We start from the raw sequence: 18,839 nt of genomic DNA, 5'->3' as shown, positions 1-18,839 counted from the left end.
AAGGTTAGGGTAGCATTAAGAGATGCTAAAAGTGGCGCCTGAACAGGGATAATTTTGGCTAGGACCTCACCTTGTAGCAGGCCTACAGGTGGGAAGAGACAGAATTCTGCTCTAGTGAGTAAGTAGAAAGTTAGGAAAATGGGACAAATTGTTGTGAGGGTCCCAGACCAGGAGGTACCAAGGAAAGAAGCTTATAATAAGACTCTTCAGCCCAGAAACCCACTAGCAACCCCCATTTCCCCTTGGTGCTTTTCATCTCCTTTCCTGAGATGTTGGGGAGGGCATGATCATCTCCTTTTTAGTGCTTTCACCTCCCTTCCTGAGAAGTCAGGGGGGTTATGATCACCTCCTTTTCAGGGTTTTCACCTCCTTTCCTGAGAAGTCAGGGAGGGTGTGATCACCTCCCCTTGGGGGCTCTCACCTCCCTGAGAAATCAGGGATGGCATGACCAGCTTGTGTTTTTAAAACAAAAGAAAGTGGGAGATGTAATGGGCTGAAGCTCGTGTTGATGCACTGAGGTCCCAAGCACATGAGGCTAAATAGCAATTGGACAATACTCTATTAATATATGCTTGGAGAAAGGATGGCCCCGCCCACTCTTTGTGCAAGTTTTGATGTGTTGTATAGGAAATGATGTAGAGATGATTTTGGTGGGTGGAGAGAGAGAGGCAGAGAGACTATTGGCTGGGTTCGTGTTGCGGCTACACACACTTCCTATCGCCATCCCCCTTCACCTCCACAAAGAATAAAGATTGAGAATTTTCCCTTAATCTGAATTCCTGACTCTGGCTGATTTTAAAACACGTGGTTATCATATTTGGTGCGAATAGCAGGATTGGAAATGGATTTTAAAAAATGAGAGATAGTAGGTAGTCGGATGGCTTCCTATGATAAGGAAACTCTGGGAGCCATCACAGAACAGCATCAAGTGATTGGGGGCACTTTAAGAGATGCAAGCCACAATCCATTAAATGTAGAAAATGAAGTGCAAAGGGAGAATCATAAAACAAATGAGGGTCAGAAACCAGCACTCACCAGGACCAGCCGTGCCCATAAAATGGAGCCAGTGGAAGTTAGCTGTGGGAAAGAATCAAGAAGTAAACAAGAAGATAAAGGAGGTGGATGTGACGTGAAAGAAGGAAGAGGTAGTGAGGAAGAAGCAGGAAGTGGATATGACGGAACAGGAGGGGGTAGGGATAAGATGAGTAATGAAAAAGTAAACAGAGAGACATATGACCTTGAGGAAAAGGATGGTGATAAGACAAGACAGGAGAAAGCAAACAGAGGGAAGGTCACCTCAGTCTCCAAGGCATGGCCTTCTCCCCTATCCCTGGCCCTCCCTGAGGAGATATGTCTCCTGTCTGCTCCCTCTGTGCTCACTTGTGAAGACTTTGGAGATTCCCAGACAAGTTTAGGACAAATAATACAGAAAGCTGGAAAGTATAAAAATAAATGAGGATCAAATGCAATATGATGCAGCAGTTTATGCAGCTGTGTCCCAATGTGCCCAAAGAGCATTTAGCAAAATTCAACCTTCTGGAAAGCAGAGGTCCTCAATGACAAGGATTAAACAGGGCCCAGATGAACCTTTTCCTGATTTTGCAGTCCTCCTACAGGGGGCTGTTGAGAGGTCAGTGGGCAGAGCAGAAGCCTCCAGCCTCCTTATACAGAAATTGGCATGGGAGAATACTAATACTAACTTCCAGAAGGTCATGCTTACTTTAGATGGCAGTTTGCAGACAAACAGGGCATATTCCAACCCCTGGTGGTCACAGGTCTCAGGTACCATCTATGGGGCAGGGACATATTGAAGGCTTATAGGGTCTCAGTTTATATACCACCACCACAGGATTTTTAATTGGGGTCATTGGAGGTTTGGGCACCACCTTTCATATCACGCCCACACCATTAACATGGAAACCTAACACCCTAGTTTGGGTGCCCCAATGGCCTTTCTCAGTTTATAAAGCCCAAACCTTACATGAAATTATACAACAACAATTTAAGGCTGGACATATAGAATCAATGTCCAGCCCATAGAATAGCCTTATATTTATTATAAAGAAAAATCTGGAAAATTCAGAATGCTAGTGGACCTTAGGGCTGTTAATGCTACTATTGAACCTACAGGAGCCCTACAGCCTGGCATGCCATCTCCTAACCTAGTACCCACTGGCTGGCCAGTTACAGTAACAGACATACAAGATAGTTTCTTCTCCATCCCTCTGGCCCCAGAGGAGGAGAAAAGATTTACTTTTACCATTCCCTCTATAAACAATGCAGGGCCTGATTTGCGCTACCAATGGAAAGTTCTCCCCCAAGGGATGTGTTGTAGTCCCACCTTATGTCAGGTGTACGTAGCACAAGTGCTAGAACCAATTAGGAGGGCATGACTTCATGCCATGATACTGTATTATATGGATGATATACTGTTATCATCAGTGGGAAAGATCTCTCTGCCCTGCTTAAAAAGATCATGAGTGTTCTCGCTCCACATGGACTGGTAGTAGCCCCAGAAAAGATCCAACATAACTATCCCATCATTTACCTGGGACTTCACATGGGGATTTCTACAGTGACTAATTAGATACCTAACTTACAATTAGACAAGGTGAATACTCTGAACCGATTTCAGAAACTGGTTGGACAAATTCAGTGGTTAAGAGCTCATGCCCTTATTCCTATTTCTTTGATGCAGCCTTTATATGACATTTTAAAAGGATGTAAGAGATACCTAGATCCCATTAACATCATATCAGACAGTTTATATGCTGTCTGAATGCTGAGGCATTGAGGATGCTGTTGTACAGCCTCAGAATCCTTCAATTGCTGACCTTCTTGCTGACTTGCAGCTGATTTTACACATTAGGAAACATCCCATTTATATCCTGCATGGATACTCTCACCGGTGCTGTGCAGGAGGCAAATTTGCTGGCAACGAGGTGGTGGACCATGCTTTACAATGCTTCCTTCTCACGGTCACCACACCCCCTGAACGTGCCCATGATTTTCTCCACTTAACCAGTAATTCTCTGTCGCCTTTATGGCCTCACCTGGGAACAAGCCCAACAGATAGGGAAGGAGTGTGTTCAGTGTGTTCAGTTACTCCCTCCTCCACGTAGTAAAGGAGTTAATCCCTGGGGTTTATTCCCCAATGATTTGTGGCAAATGGATGTGACACATGTGGGCTGTGTGGCCATCCAGATTTGTATTGACACCTTTTCTAGATTCCTTTGGGCCACAGTGGCCTCTCATGAGAACATTCCTTCAGGCATTAAACATTTGTATAGTTGCTTCTCTTCTCACGGACTTCCTAATACCATAAAGACCAACAGTGGGCCAGCTTATACCTCTAAGCAGATGGACACCTTCCTTGTCATGTTCACCATTAAACATGTTACAGGGATTCTTTATAATCCACAGGGTCAGGCCCTAGTGGAATGGGCCCATCATACTCTGAAGGCACCCTTGTTAAACAGAAAGAGGGAGAAAGTAGACAGAATCCCCAATGGCTCACACAAGTGGATGTGACTAAGACTTTATATACTTACAATTTTTTCTATCTAGACAGGGATACCAGTCTCTCTCCAGGAATGATACATTTGGCACAATCTTAGAGACAGGACAGAAAATTAGGCCCAATGAAAATTGCACTTTAAGTGCCAGAGAACATTCAAAAGGTCCTTTGGAAGGATGTGGAAGGACATTAGCAAGGTCCATCCTTAGTACTTTGGAGAGGGCTGGGATATTTATCTTGCAGATCCTGATGAGGAAGGCCACTGGAGTCCAGAAAGAACAAGGAAAGTTGCCCCTATTAAAACAGGGGCTGAAGAAGAAGAGAAGATGACCCAAGAGATGCCTGGAACAGCGCCATATCAGGGAGATGACTACCCTAGCCGGACCGGCTTAGTGATTGGATCCAAGATACCTCAACTCCCATCCCCTTTTATTTTACCCCATGGGCTCTGTGTAGCCATTTTTGAATTGTTGCTTCTTTTGCATTTGCCTACTTTGCTAGGATCCTTTATATGTATTCTTAAAAAAATTCTTTAGAGGTGCTTATGGAAGAGCTTCTCATTTGTCAACATGAGAACACTCGGTCTTATTAATAAAAGAGGGGGAGATGTAAGGGTTAAAAAGCCTCTAGAAGCAAGGAATGTGGCTCAAGGCATGTGGGAGGACCTGAGGGATGAGAAGTTCCAAGGCACAGATAAGTCCTGTGGAGGTGGGGCATAGCCCCAGGAGGTGGTGTCTGACCCCAGGTATCATGTCTTTCTCCTTAGTGCTCTCAAAGCCTAGAACGCCTCTCTCCTTCTTCTTGGACCAATTCCATTATGCCAAGTTCCTAGAGGACCTCTCCCTTCCCCCAGATCCTCAAAGGGGTATAAATATGTGCTATCTAAGAATAAAGTTCTCTTTCTCTTCACCCCTAACTCCTGGTGGTCTGTCTCTGTGGGATCTGGGTTGGTGCCCAAATGCCATCGATGGACAGGCATTAAGAGTAACTTAAAGGGGAGCTACAAGGTTAGGGTAGCGTTAAGAGATGCTACAATATTGAGTTTGAAATGCTCACAAGAAATATTTTCCAATAGAATCAATCTACTAAAGGGAGAACTAGATCCCAAAAGCTGTAATCATTGAATTTTCAAGGAAGGGAACTTGAAAATTACATAATCCATCTCACTTATATTACAAATGAGGAAACTGGGGTCCATGCAGGTTAAACTAACTTATCCAAGATTGCACAGTAAGTACCAAAGCCATGATTCAAATCCAGGTCCTTTAATTACAAATTCAGTGTGCTTTGTGCTATATTTCCTTCACTCTTTCCCCTAAATAACTAAACACTTATAAGTGCTTGAAATATACCAACCTGAATATACTTTACTTTGAAGATCTGGAACAGTGGGTCTTTTCCCCATAGGAAGTCTGCTTAATACGACTTTCAAGTTGGAAGGCATCTAGTCTTTCCTTGGGATTAAAAGCCAACATATCATGGAGAAGTCTACAAAGATCATTTGGGATGGATCTCTTTTTTCTCAAGGGAATATGCAGCTCCATGCTTGGGTTTTCTAGCATTGCCTCCCCAATTGGGATTATGTCCTTCCCTTGGCATATGTAAGTTCCTGAGAATAAGGTGAGGGCAAGAAAGAAAAAAAAATGAGTTGTTTCTAAATAATTCAAAGATCCTACATTCAACAGAAAAGTATAAATGGTTATGCATAAAACTCAACCTCAAAATTTACAACAGAGTCTAAAACCAGATAAGGAACTAAATGGCATTGGAGATTAAACGAAAATCAAATAAAGACAAGACTAAGTAGGACATAGTCCCAATCTGACCAAATGATCAGAGCAGCCAGGAACTGTTATTGTTGTTTCCTTCATTTTCACAGAAGACCAGAAGATCAGGGAGGTGCTGCCATGATCTGCAAGAGAATTGGATTTACATGAGGGAGGGCTGTGCAAAGTTATAACTTTCTCTTCCAGAGCCATCTGGGCCCAATAACCAGTCATAGATCAGGACAACTGGACCTAGCTCCAGATGCAGGCCTTGGGCTTTTTTTTTTTAAAGATAACATCTGAATTTAACAGATCTTAATTTGACTATTCAGTGATTACTCCAAAAACAAATCCCTAAAAGTATATTAAAGATTATTACATTCTTGAGGAAACAGTGCCTTTAATATATGTTAATTAAGAATTTAACTAAGGCACAGGATAAAAACTCAAAACCTAGCTTAGGACACTGAGGATAAAACGGGTTTCTCTCATCAAAAGTCACAAATTTAAAGAAAAATAGAAATAGCAATTTATAAAAAATCACCTCAATACCAACAATATTAGGCAAGGCAAAAGAAACCCTGCTTTTAATAATTGCAAAATTGGTTATGAATTTATTTTTATATCCACAAAGTCATCTTTGACTCAGTAAACAGTATTTGTGTAATAGAGTCAGTCACAACTTAGGTACCGTCAAACACCTTTTTTTTTTTAAAGAATAAAAATAAAAGCAATACATTCTTCAATTCATTAAGCAGCTTTTCTTCAGAAAATATGAAAGATGTAAAGATATCTTTATCCCTATAATGTTTTAAGGTATCTATTAGAAGGCCATAAAGGTGAGATGTAAGTAAATGGATAAAGAGGAAAAGTTAGAAAAGTTAAGTTCAAGTGGTACTTTTGAAATACCCTGGCTACATGAATCAAGGCAGGTCAAACTCCTAGTAACTGAGGCAATTTTCTAAGATTAGAAAAAGCACAATAGTTATCAGTCTGCATTGGTAGAAGGAGCTTATTCAGACAGGAGATCGCTATACTGATTAAATCACAGGCCCAGATCAAAATTTACCAGCTTGATGAAAGCAACTAGAATACTACCTACCTCCTTTTGCAGGGCAAAAATTGCCTTTTCAGATAAACTTTTACTAGACTGTAAACACACTGAAACTCACCTAGCTCCTAGTACAGTGTAGGGTATACAGTAGCCACTTAATGACCATCTGATAAATCACATGCTTCTTAAAACATGTATGAGTGCTAATTATAACACAAGCTTCTTTGTTAAAACTGATCTGGACCTCCTTCTGAGGCCAAAATTGAGGTAAGTGCTCCCCACACCTATTCTCCCAAATTTGGTTATTTCAAAGGCAAAAGTTAACAGTTCTGACAAACTTGGAAGGGACACAGAACAAAAGCATTTATTTGTCTATTTGTCATTTGTTATTAATTTGGTTCTACTCTGTTAAATGCTAATGGATTTATGTGGAATTTTATATGTTTATTTGATTGTTTTTTGAATGTTATGTTCATAATAATACTTTTTAAAGTAAATAGTTCAAATTCCATTACTCTGATTCTTGAACCAAAGATAAACTTAAATTAAAACATTTAGATTTTATCTTCAACACCTTCCTCTTGGGCTTTTTCTGTGAAATGTTCTCATTTTCTCCTTTTAAAATGTAATTAGTGAACATTTTATATATTTTCAAAATAGTGTTAAGCTCAAGCAGACTTTTTATTTGACTGATTATAAGTATCAGCTATTATCACCCCATTAAAGTTTCACTCTGCTAGCTCATAAAAGCATGGAAATAACCCTAGGTTCTGTATTCCTCAAATAGTGTCTCTTTGAAAAGAAAAGAAATACACTCAGAAAAATAATACAAATAACAGGCCAAATTTTATGTTTGAGTTTCATGCAAGACAGATTGGGGAGAAGATAAGTTTTAAAATTCAAACTACACTTAAGATTGTTGTTGTGCAAGTGTGTCCTACTCTTCATGATCCCATTTGGAGTTTTCTTGGCAAAAGTACTAGAGTGATTTGCCATTTTTTTCTCCAGCTCTTTTTATAGAGGAGGAAACTGAGGCAAACAATGTTAAGTAATTTGCCCAGAGTCAACACTGCTAATAAGTATCTGAGACTAGATTTGAACTCAAGAAGATGAGCCCAGGCCCAGAACTCTTATCTGCTGTGGAATCTAGCTGCCCCATAAAAATAAAAAGCACTTACAATTGTCCATTTTGAGTGTCAAGTGAATGGCAAAGAAAGTGATACATAGGAAGTGATACATACTGTGTACTTCAAAGAAGAAACTATCATCATAGACTGAAGCAGTACAGAAAGGTTTCCTCAGGAGGGATTTTGGTGGATTGCAAGATCAATAGGAGTCAACAGTGACATACAGCAGTCCAAAAAAGCTAATGCAATTGTAGGTTATGTTAAAAGAACAGTATCAGATTGATGTCTGAAAGGCAACTCACCAAGCAACTCCTTCTGAGAATCTGCCTCCCTAAAAGTAATCCTCTCAATCATGGCCCAGAAAATTATTCCAAGGGCAAAGATGTCTACTTTAGCTGTGTAGCTGCCTTCCCATACTTCAGGAGCCATATAGAAATCCGAACCACAGGCAGAAGAAAACCGGTGCTGATTTATATTCACTCTTCCCTGGCATACTTTACTCAGGCCAAAATCTGTTACCTATAAAAGGAAGGGTGAGCACAGCTAATTAGATCAAATATGAAAATCTCCAGTTCCACTGAGATAGAACTTCTTGATTACCAAGTGAATAGTGAAGACCAGAATGATTTAGCCTTGGATTTCCAGCAAGTTAGGGATTATTTAACTGCTTATGACATTGCCAGATAGACCTCCAAGAAGGAAGCCTCTTTCTCAATCAAGCCCCCTTTCCCATAATTGGCCTAGATCCCTAAGGAAATAAGGAGTGTGGGCAAAAGTAGAACTTCCTTCTATGATTTGCTTGGAAATTCTGCTGTCAACACTCCCATCTCTCCTCTCCTTTTGATTAAAACTGCCTTTTCTCTTCATTATGTATCCCCAGGACAAAGTAAATACTATTATTCAATAATTAAATATAAAAATGTTTCTAGTGCAGGAATTTGTGGTTAGTCTTTTTTTCCCAGTTATGTCCAACTGTTTGTAACCCCTTTGGGGGTTTTCTTAGCAAAGATACTGGAGTGGTTGCCATTCCCTTCTCCAACTCATTTTATAGATGAAGAAACTGAGGCTATCAGGGTTAAGTGACTTCCTTAAGATCACCCAGCTTGTAAGTGTCTGAGGCCAGATTTGAATTCAGGGAGAAGAATCTTCCTGACTTTGGGCCTGGCCCTCTATCTACTGTTCCACCTATCAGCGAAGATTTAGAAATTTATCAGTACCTTAAATGTATCACCTAAGATCTTCTTAAGAGCAGCAAGGTAGTACAGTAGATAGAACACCGGAGGAGTCAGGAGGACCTGAGTTCAAATCCAGTCTCAGACACTTAACACTTACTAGCTGTGTGATCCTAGGCAAGTCATTTAACCCCAATTGCCTCACAAAAATAAAATTTTAAAAAAAGGCGCGTTAAGCCTCATCAGTCCCAGCCAAACCACCAAAATATCCCACCTGATTGATGTGGTGCTGAAATCCCAAAATTCCCCTAAACTAAGAATACACTTTTTTTTTTCTAGTTTGAAAGGTCCTGTCACTGAAATATAGAGAATGTAGAGAAAAGTAAAATATAATTAGATTGGAAAGGTTTAAAGTCCAAAAGAATCCAGAGGTCATAGAAAACTAGGGGAACTTATTGAATGGGGAGGGGGGAGACATAATCAGACCTGTTTCTTAAAAAGGTCACTCTGGCTCTGACTGGAGGATTAAGCGCAGTGGGGAGAGACAGCACAGGCCAGTTAGGAGGGCATGTAAGAGAGGAGACCCGAATGAGAGCAGGAGCTTCGAGAGACAATGGGATGATGGAGGAATGTGAACAGAGGAAGTGAGTGTGAAAGAACAGTCCTTCACAGTCACGGGCACTCAGGGGAGAAGAGTGAACAAGCTGTACTTCTAGGGACATTTGTCTAATTCTAGGTGCCCAAAAGATAGTTTGGTGATGCAAAACTGGAGGTCAGAAACAGATCTAAAGATCATCTCTATGGAGATGCTAATTGAAAAGATGGGACCAACTGAGACAGCATATAGCACAGATTCTTAAAGTGTGATCCAGATACCCAATGTGGATCCATGGGATCAAAATCATTTTCATATTAATACTAAAACATTTTAATTTCTAGTATAGTAAATATCAATTTATATAATTCACATGAACAAAAGCTCTTGAAAAAGGGAGGTCATCTTCAATAATTTTTAAGAATATAAAAAAGTTTTAAGATTGTAAAGTATAAAAGAATATACAAATATCAAAAATCACAAATATACAAATATCACTCTCAAAACTTTCCCATGAACCGGAATTCCACTCTTCTGAAATAATTCTGACTGCTTTTTACATAGTAGGTACTCAGTGTTTGTTGTTTTGATTTAATTAGAATTTAATTAGAATTTTAAATTAATTAGAAATTTAAATTAATTAGAATTTTAAATTAACTGACATTCCCTTCTATCTAACCTTCCTCACAACCCCAATCCCAACCCAGGCTTCCCCAACTTGCCAACAAAACTTTTACTACATTATTATTCACAGTTTCTGCAACTTTCTCCTGTAGGAAGCTCCACTTCAAATCTCTTGTTTTATGGGGCTTTCAAAAACTTAATTTCTAGAGCTCTACCCAGATTTCTTCCTACTGAGAATGATCATGACTATAACAACTTCCACTGAGAACTAATTATGAAGATAGCAATACAAGGACCACATAGGCATAATCTCATTAATCCAATCACTTGAGATAAAAACCTGATGAAAATTAGTGAGGGTTACAACCTTGCAAAAGATAGATCCATAAGAAAACAAGAAGAAAGTATCAAATCACTCTGTTCCCAACCTCTGATATTCAAACCCAAAACCTAAGGGGTATTCTACCAATCTCTTAGGCCATTGAAAAAAGTTATAGGATAAACTAAACCAGTTTTGTTTTTGTTCTTCAATCATTTCAATGCTCAAACCTTTATGATCCCATTTGGAGTTGTCGTCATTGTTTTTTTTTGTTGTTGTTTTTTTGGCAAAAACAGTGAAGTAGGGTATTATTTCCTTCCCTAGCTCATTTTACATTTAAGGAAACAGAGGTAAACAGTGATAAATGACTTGTCCAGGGTCACACAGCTAGTGCCTGAGGACAGATCTGAACTCAGGACAATGAATCTTCTCAACTCCAGGTCCAGCATCCTTACCACTGTTCATATAAGCAAAATATAGTATATATCAATAAATGTGTATGGTGTACCATATGTTTTTATGTATACTCATTTGTGTGTATGTATGAATGTGGACAAGTCAGGGGAAAAAACCTACCAGAACCAGGGTAAAACAGAACATGAATTGGATCTGAAGAACCTTTAACTTGACCCTATAACTCCAGCCAGTTATAGTACCATGTTATTTCTTCACTTCCTAGATTTTGTTGTTCAGTTATGTCCGACTCTCCAGGACCCATGGACCATGCTAGTTCTGTCCACAGAATTTTCTTGGCAAATATATTGGAGCAATTTGCCATTTCCTGTGTTATCACACTTCACAAAACAAATATTCTGTACTTGCTCTCTCTGCTTCAGCATTGTCCTTTTCTCTGAACCTTATGAAATATGACTACTGCAGCCACTAACACTGCTCTCTTCTTAGATGTCGAGCTGGAAGAACTTTCTCAGCCATCACCTTGTCTAGTGGTATCATATTCAAAAATAAATAAATGGATGAATGAATAAGTAAATGAATAAATAGTGTTTGTGTGTGTATATGTAGAGAAATTCAAATATATAACATATAGAGAAATATAAAGATCTCTGTGAGCTGCAGATTGACTTGATTTTAAAATCTGATTTTTATCTATGTGTTTTATTGTATTTTTTTCTATTAACTATTTCCCACTTACATTTTAATCTGATTTGAACAATCTTTTGGACGATAACAAAATATATGTGGCCCCTAGGCTGTGGGTTTGATACCTCTGAATGAGTTCAGTCTTAGAGGATTTCAACTCTGCTCCTTTGCCTCCAAGTCAGTACTCTTTGCAATGTACCACACTACCTCCAATCACCAGGCACTTCCCTTTTGGAGAAATCTCAAGTCCTTTTCTCAGTTCCCATACTACTTGTTTCAGACTTTTGTCCCTAATAACCAACTCCTCTCCTTGAAATTCCCACCATCTTTGACTTCTTTGATATTACACTATACTGGTTCTCTTCCTTCTCTGACTACTCTTGTATCTCCTCAAAGGTGATAATGTTTGTAAGGCACTTGGCAATAGTGTCACAGAGTAAATGCTGTGTAAGTGCTTGTTCCTCTCTCCTTCCCTTCCTTACCTCTTCTCTAACTGTGGTACTCATCAGAGCCAGATCTCTTTTAACACTGCTCATTTATTCTCATAACTTCAGCTGTCGCCTCTATGCCAAGGACTGCAAATGTGTATTTCCAAGTGCAATCTCTCACTTGAGCTCTATATGTCAGACTATTTGCTGGACTTTTCCACATAGGTTCTGAGGATTTAGAAAAGGCTGTAAGTGCCATCTATTATGGACTTTTCGGTTTATAAATGAAGAATCAGAAGCCAGAAAGGTGAACTGAATTGTAATTGATGAGGGAAAGAAGCATTTATTAAGCCCCTACTTTGTGCTGAGCACTTTACAAATATTATCTCATTCAATTTTCACAACCCTGGGAAGCTGGTGCTATTATCATCTCCATTTCACACTTGAGGAAATCAAGGCAGATAGAGGCTAAGTGACTGCTTGGGGCCATTGAGGTGGCCCCATGTGTCTGAGGTCAAATCTGAACTCGGCTCTTCTTGATGCCAGGTCTAGCCTTCTGTACATCCCTGCCAACCAGCAGCCTGCTAAATAACACATCTAGGATTTAAACTTCAGGCCACTTTCTCTTAAATCAAGTATTTGTTCTACTGCCACATTTCTTTCATGAATATTTCACTGTCACTTCAAATTCACATATTCAAGACTGAATCTGATCATCCTCCATTCCATATGCATTTCCCTGTTTCTGACAACGATGCCACCATTCAAAGAGCAAGACAGTACAGTGGAGAGAGCACTTGTGCAGGACTCACAAGATCTGGTTTGAAATCCTGTCTCTGAGCAAGTCACACAAGCTCCCTGGGTCTCAGTTTTGTCATCTACAAAATAAAAAGACTATACTGAATGATCTGAGTTCCTTCTGGATACAGAAAGTTTTGACTGAGTTACCAAACTGGAAATATCATCAATATAGTTTACTTAGCCTTTAGGAAATCAAGCATTTCATAGTACTTTGTGTAAAAGACAGAGATATGAGGGACGGGGATCCTACAGATAGCAGGATTAAATACTGGTTCAAAGGGGCCATATCAAAAAAGTAGCCACTAATTCTACAGTATCAATTTGGCTGAAGGGTTCCAATGGAATACACTAGAAATCTATACCTGCCCTATACTATCTCACATTTTTATTGATGACTTGGACAAAAACATAGATGGCACGCTTATCAAATTGGCTGATTATACAAAGTTGGAAGAAATAGTTAACATACTGGATGGCAGAGTCCAGATCCAAAAAGATTTTGACAAGCTAGAACACTGAGCCAAGTCTAATGAGATAAAATTCAGTTGGCCTAAATATAGAACTATACCTTTGAGTTCAAATAAATCAATTTCCGAAGTATAAAATAAAGAAGACATGATTAAATAGCAATTTATCTGAAAGATTTATGGCCTGCAAACGAAGTATGAGTCAACAGTGTGATATGGCAATCCAAAAAGGAAATTTGATCATGGACTTCATTAAAAGAAGCCTAGCTTCCAGAAATAAGAACCTAACAGTTATAGCTGGAGTGGTATGTTCAGTGCTGGGCACCATAGTTTGGGAAGGTCACTGGTAAAGAGTCATGAAAGCCATTGGGTCCTTGTCCAGGGAAGAGTCTTTGAAGAAAACAGACCACAGAAGAAAAGACTCAAGGTTGACATGATGGCTAATAAAGTACCTGTGAAGTCACTGTGTTTATGTTCTCTTTGGCCCCTAAGGCCAGAACCAAAGGAAGAGATAACAGATGCAAAGATTTAAATTTAGACTTAATGTAAGGGAAAACACCCTAACAATCAGAGCTGCTGGTAAATAGAATGGACTTCCTCAAAAAGCAGTTGGCTTTTCCCTCATGAGAGGTCTTCAAATAAAGGTCACATGACCACATGTGGTATCCTTTTTAGCCATAATAGCCAATTGTTCTGCAATTCCCCTCATTTCAAACTTTGGAATCATTTTTTATGCTTCCCTCTCTTTCACACCTCAACTAGTAATTGCTAACATTTATAGAGCATTTCAGCATTTGCTTGTATATTATCTCATTTGACTGTCACAACAGCTCTGTGCAGTATATGTTATTATGATGCCTATTTCCAAGGAAAGGAGTAAATCTAATGAAAATAGGAAGAACAAAGACATAGGTATGATCAATGTTCTCATCTAGATATGAAAGGAAAAGAACCAAAAAAGGAAACCCAGAAGGATCATTCAGAGAAGTAAGAAGAGAACCAGAATAAAGCAATGTCACAGATGCAAGAAAATCAGGGTCAACAGTATGGAGTCATAAAAAGCATGCTGGGCTTAACAGACCTGGCTTCAAATCCTGCTCCTTTACTGTGTGACTTTGAAAGGAGATAGTTCAGCTTTCTAAGTTCCATTGTCTTTATCTGAAGCTAGATAGCTTCTAAAATCCTTCCAAGCTCTCAATGAGTGATTTTATAAACTGGTGAGTGTTTAATCTCAATATTACTGCAAAATGTTAATAGATCAACAAGCATTTATTAAATGTCTACTATGTGTGTGGCACTAGAACAGAAACTAGAGGTATAACAAAACAAAAATGAAACACTCTGACTTACTTTCTATCAGAGGAGTCATGAACACAAATAAACATATATAATATAAATATAAAGGGGAAGGGAGAACTATATTAAGGAGACTGCATTTGATCTGAGCTTTGAAAGAAGTCAGGAATTTGATGGGGAGGGAGAATAATACAAATACAGAAGGCAGCTTGAACAAAGACAGAGATAAGAAATGGAATGTTATGTTTGAGAAACAATAAGAAATGCTACTTGGCTGCACCAGAGAATACAAAAAAGGGAGGAATATATTAAATAAATTTGAAAGTTTGGTTGGAACTAGGTTGTGAAGGCCTTAACAGTCAAAAACAGACATTTTAATTTGATCCTCAAGGTAACAGAAAACCTTATGAGAATAGATAATGTCTGGTGCTTAAATACTTGCTGCTTGATTATTGAACAAAAGAGGGATATGATCATATGTGCACTTTAGAAATATTCCTTTGATAGTCATATCATAGATAGCTGTCATCTTTGGAAATTAATAGAGGATATTATGGAATGCAAAAATGGATAATTTTGATTATATTAAATTAAAAAGGGTTTGTACAAACAAAACCAATGCAGCCAAGAAGAGAAAGAAAGTATAAAGCTGGGATGAAATTTTTACAGTGTTTCTGATAAAGGCCTCATTTCTAAAATATATGGAGAACCAAGTCAAATTCATAAGAATACAAGACATTTCCCAATTGATAAATGGTCAAAGGATATTTATCAGATTGGCTAAAATGACAGAAAAAGACAATGACAAATGGTGAAAAGGATGTGGAAATATTGAGGCACTAAAGTATTATTGGTGGAGTTGTGAAGTGATTCAAACATTATAAAAAGCAATCTGGAACTATGCCCAAAGGGCTATAAAACTGTGCATATCCTTAATTCCAGTAATTTTCACTATTAGGTTTGTATAAAGAGAACATGAAAAAGGAAAAAGGACCTACATGTGCAAAATGATTTGTAGCAATTCTTTTTCTGAAGGCAAGGAAAGAAAAATTGAGGGGATACCCATCAGTTATAGTATATGAATATAACAGAATACTATTTAGTTTATAAAAAATAACGAGCAGGTAGATTTCAGGAAAAAAGACTTACATGAACTTATGAATGAGCAAAACCAGAATATTGTACACAGTAACAGGAAGATTGTGTGATGATAAACTATGATAGACTTAGCTCTTTTCAGCAATACAGTGATCCAAGACAATTGCAACAGACTTTTGATGGAAAATTTAAACCAGAGAAAGAACTAGAAAGACTGAATGCAGATTGAAGCATATTATTTTCATATTTTTGTGATTTTTCCTCATGGTTTTTCCCTTTTGTTCTGATTTTTCTTTCACATATGGAAATATGTTTAAAACGATTGTATATGTATAACCTATCTTGGAGATGGGAGAGAGTTGGAAGGGAGGGGAAAAGTTTGGAACTCAAAAGTCTTATAAAAATGAATGTTGAAAACTATCTTTATATGTAATTGGAAAAATAAAATACCATTAAGTAAAAAAAAAAAAAAAGAAATATCTTTTTGATAGCTATGGGAAGGATGGATCAGAGGAAAGAGACTTGAAGCAAGAATACAAATTGATAAGCTATTGCAATGACCAGGTAAAAGGTGATGAGGACTTAAACTAAGATGGCAACCATGTGAATGGAGAGAAAAAGACATATTTGTGTGTGTAGACATAGAATACAACAAGGCTTGGCAACTGATGGAGTGAACCAGAGTGAAGAATAATTAAAAAGATAATATCTTTTTAATGTAAGTAACTAGAACAGTACTTCCTTTACAGATGATGAGTTCTGGTTTTGGACATGTTAAGTCTGAAAGACCTGTGGCATATTTAGTTTTAAATGTCCAAAAGGTAGTTAAGTTAGGAGTTTAGTAGTAGAGTTCAAAAGAGAATGGGAGGCTGGACACATAGAATGGAGAATGGACATTAAGAGTCATCTTGAAGAGATAATCCTTGAAAGAATGAGAGGTGTTGAGAGGAAGGAAGGAGGGAAAGAAAAAGGGAGAGATGGAGAAAGGGACGCTAAGAGAGAGAAAAAGAAAAGGGGTAGAGATGAGAGAGAAAGAGAGAGAGAGAGAGAGACAGACAGACAGAGAGAGAGAGAGACAGACAAAGAAAGAGAGTGAAAGCGAGAGAGAGAGATGATAGAGATAGAGAGAAGGGAGGAAGGGGAGAGAGAGAGAGACAGAGACGGACAGACAGAGAGAGAGACAGAAAGAGACAGAAAGATAAATACAAAGAAAGAGAGAGATATGGAGGGAGGGAAAATGAGAATATCCGAATGGCATGGAGGATGGAGTCTTGGGATATACACATAGTTAAAATGTATTTGTGTGGTATTCCAGTAAAGGAGACTGAATAAATCCAACAAATAGAAGGAAAACTAAAAGAGAACAGAATCACAAAAACCCCAAGAGAAAAGAGAATACAGGAGAAATGGGTAGTCGAATATGTCAAATGGTACTAGAAGGTCAAGAAAGATGAAAAAAGACCTGGTCTAGTAAAAGATTACTGATAACTTTGCAGAGAATAGTTTCAATTGAATGATAACGTCAGTAGCCAGATTTCAAGGGACAAAAAAGAGAGAGAGAGAGAGAGAGAGAGAGAGAGAGAGAGAGAGAGAGAGAGAGAGAGAAGTATAAGCAAAAAGCTTTCTAGGAGTTTGGCTGTGAAAAGGAAGACAGGCATGAAACAATAACTTGGAGGGACAGTAGAGTCAAGTGAGAGTCAAGGAATCAACCAAATAAATAGGGAGAAACTGAAGATTTAGAGTGAGAGAAAAGAGAAGAGCATCTGATCAATCAGTTTTAGGGGATGGGAGTGAGTGGGATCAAGGGTTCAAGAAGAATAATTAGCCTTAGTAAGAAGAATCACCTTTTCAGCAGAAACTAATTTCCAAGTAAAGGAAGAGAGAACAGGGAATGAAGTCAAAGGCTTTTGAGATGTAGAATAGGTGAAGGGAGAGGAGTCATTCTTACTTGTATTTCTGGTGTGTCTTCCTCCTCAAAACCTTCCCTAACCACCCTATGCTTCAATGATGTCCTTTCTCTGAACTCCCATAATACTTAGATTGTTTGTAAAGCTCTTTTTTATCTTATGTTCTTATTTGTGTCCTGGATTTAATGGCCTTCTCTCCCCCATTGGGTAGTAAGCTTCTTATGGATAAGTATTAGATTGAGTAATTCTTCTGTACCTTCCTCAACACTCAATACAGAGTGAATGACATGATATATAGATTATAAACATTTGTTAAATTGGGATAAACATTTCATAATATTACCCATTTGGGCAAGAAAAGATGAAGAACTCTTCATTCTTTACCTTTAACACAGGCCTTCCAGAGCTATTTGAGATCAGAATGTTATCTGGCTTCAGGTCTCTGTGCACAATCTGATTTCTATGCAGAAAAGACACTGCCTGGCTCATCTGCTGCATGAAACTCTTGTTCAGCTGGGCATCTGGACTCCGGGCCAGCAAGAACTCATTCATGTTGCCACTATCACAAAACTCCATCACAAACCACAGGTAACAGGCTGACCTGGGATCCACACACCTACGCCCTTTGAGACAGGTCTCTATGAGCAGCAACTGCTCATTTGACTTATTGGAGCAGTGGCTCATTGGCTGGAAAACCTGGCCACTTTGCAAGATACACTCTTTCAGCCAGATCACATTTTCATGTTGGCTCTGAATGCTCCGAAGAGCCCAGAACTCTTGCAGAGCCAACTCCACATTTTCAGGTCCGTTACAATGCATTCTTTTCACGGCCACCTTTTTTCCAGTCTGATTGACAACTGCTTTGTAGACCACTCCATAGCTGCCACGGCCCACTTCCTGCAGGATGTTGTACTTGGCATCAGTAGTCATGGCTCACTTCTGGGCCCCCGGGGAGAAACAACCAAAACTTCTGAACCTAATTTTTAAATAACCCTGAAGTAAAGAAGAAAAAACACAAAGTTGCATAACGAGCTGGTGATGTAAAATGCCCCCAGCAGACAAGTGAACCCCAAATCACTCTCTGTAGTTTTGCTTACTTTCTGAGAAGCCCACGGTCTTGATCCACATGGGCAGCAGTCCTCCCCACCTTTCTGGAACACCATCATTTCCTCCCTACCATCTAGGCTGCTCAGATTTCCCAAAAGACTACTGTTCTACATGTAAATGAAAATTTTTCTTCCCTCAATTCAACAGAGACATAATAGGATTGAGGGCACTGAAATGAATTAAAATATGATCAAATTTACATTGACCATAGATGCTTCTCCTCTTAAACCTTATTCGAGGGATCGCAACACCCTCCTTATTCTAGAAGGACACTCATCTTCCACTCCTCTTTAAAAGTATATTTATGTAAGAAATGTTTACTCCTTTGGAGAATAGGATAAAGGGAAATGAAGAGACAAATAAAACAAGAGGAAATTCATTTCAGTCATTTTTTTTGTAAAAAACAAAAACAAAAAATACCTTTGACAAAAAGAAATTAATCCATTCCATAAGAATATTC

At 38.6% G+C, this 18,839-nt stretch overlaps 1 protein-coding gene across 1 annotated transcript in view; it reads right to left on the bottom strand.

The window, feature by feature from the left end:
- The window catches only part of LOC100924004 (serine/threonine-protein kinase PDIK1L-like), a 50,636-nt gene extending 32,372 nt beyond the window's left edge, over positions 1 to 18,264 (bottom strand). Inside the window, exons 1-3 of the mRNA XM_003758091.2 lie at positions 17,657 to 18,264; positions 7,767 to 7,983; positions 4,874 to 5,126 (exon numbers count right to left, since the gene is read on the bottom strand). Of these exons, the coding sequence (XP_003758139.1) occupies positions 4,885 to 5,126; positions 7,767 to 7,983; positions 17,657 to 18,202 (1,005 nt within the window). The 5' untranslated portion in view covers positions 18,203 to 18,264 and the 3' untranslated portion in view covers positions 4,874 to 4,884. The remainder of the gene's footprint in view (positions 1 to 4,873; positions 5,127 to 7,766; positions 7,984 to 17,656) is intronic.
- Positions 18,265 to 18,839: the final 575 nt, after the last annotated feature.

The sequence above is a fragment of the Sarcophilus harrisii genome, chromosome 2, assembly GCF_902635505.1.
Source record: "Sarcophilus harrisii chromosome 2, mSarHar1.11, whole genome shotgun sequence".
NCBI classification, from domain to species: domain Eukaryota; kingdom Metazoa; phylum Chordata; class Mammalia; order Dasyuromorphia; family Dasyuridae; genus Sarcophilus; species Sarcophilus harrisii.
The sequence above is the reverse complement of the archived record's forward strand: the minus strand, read 5'-3'. Positions and strand labels throughout refer to the sequence as shown.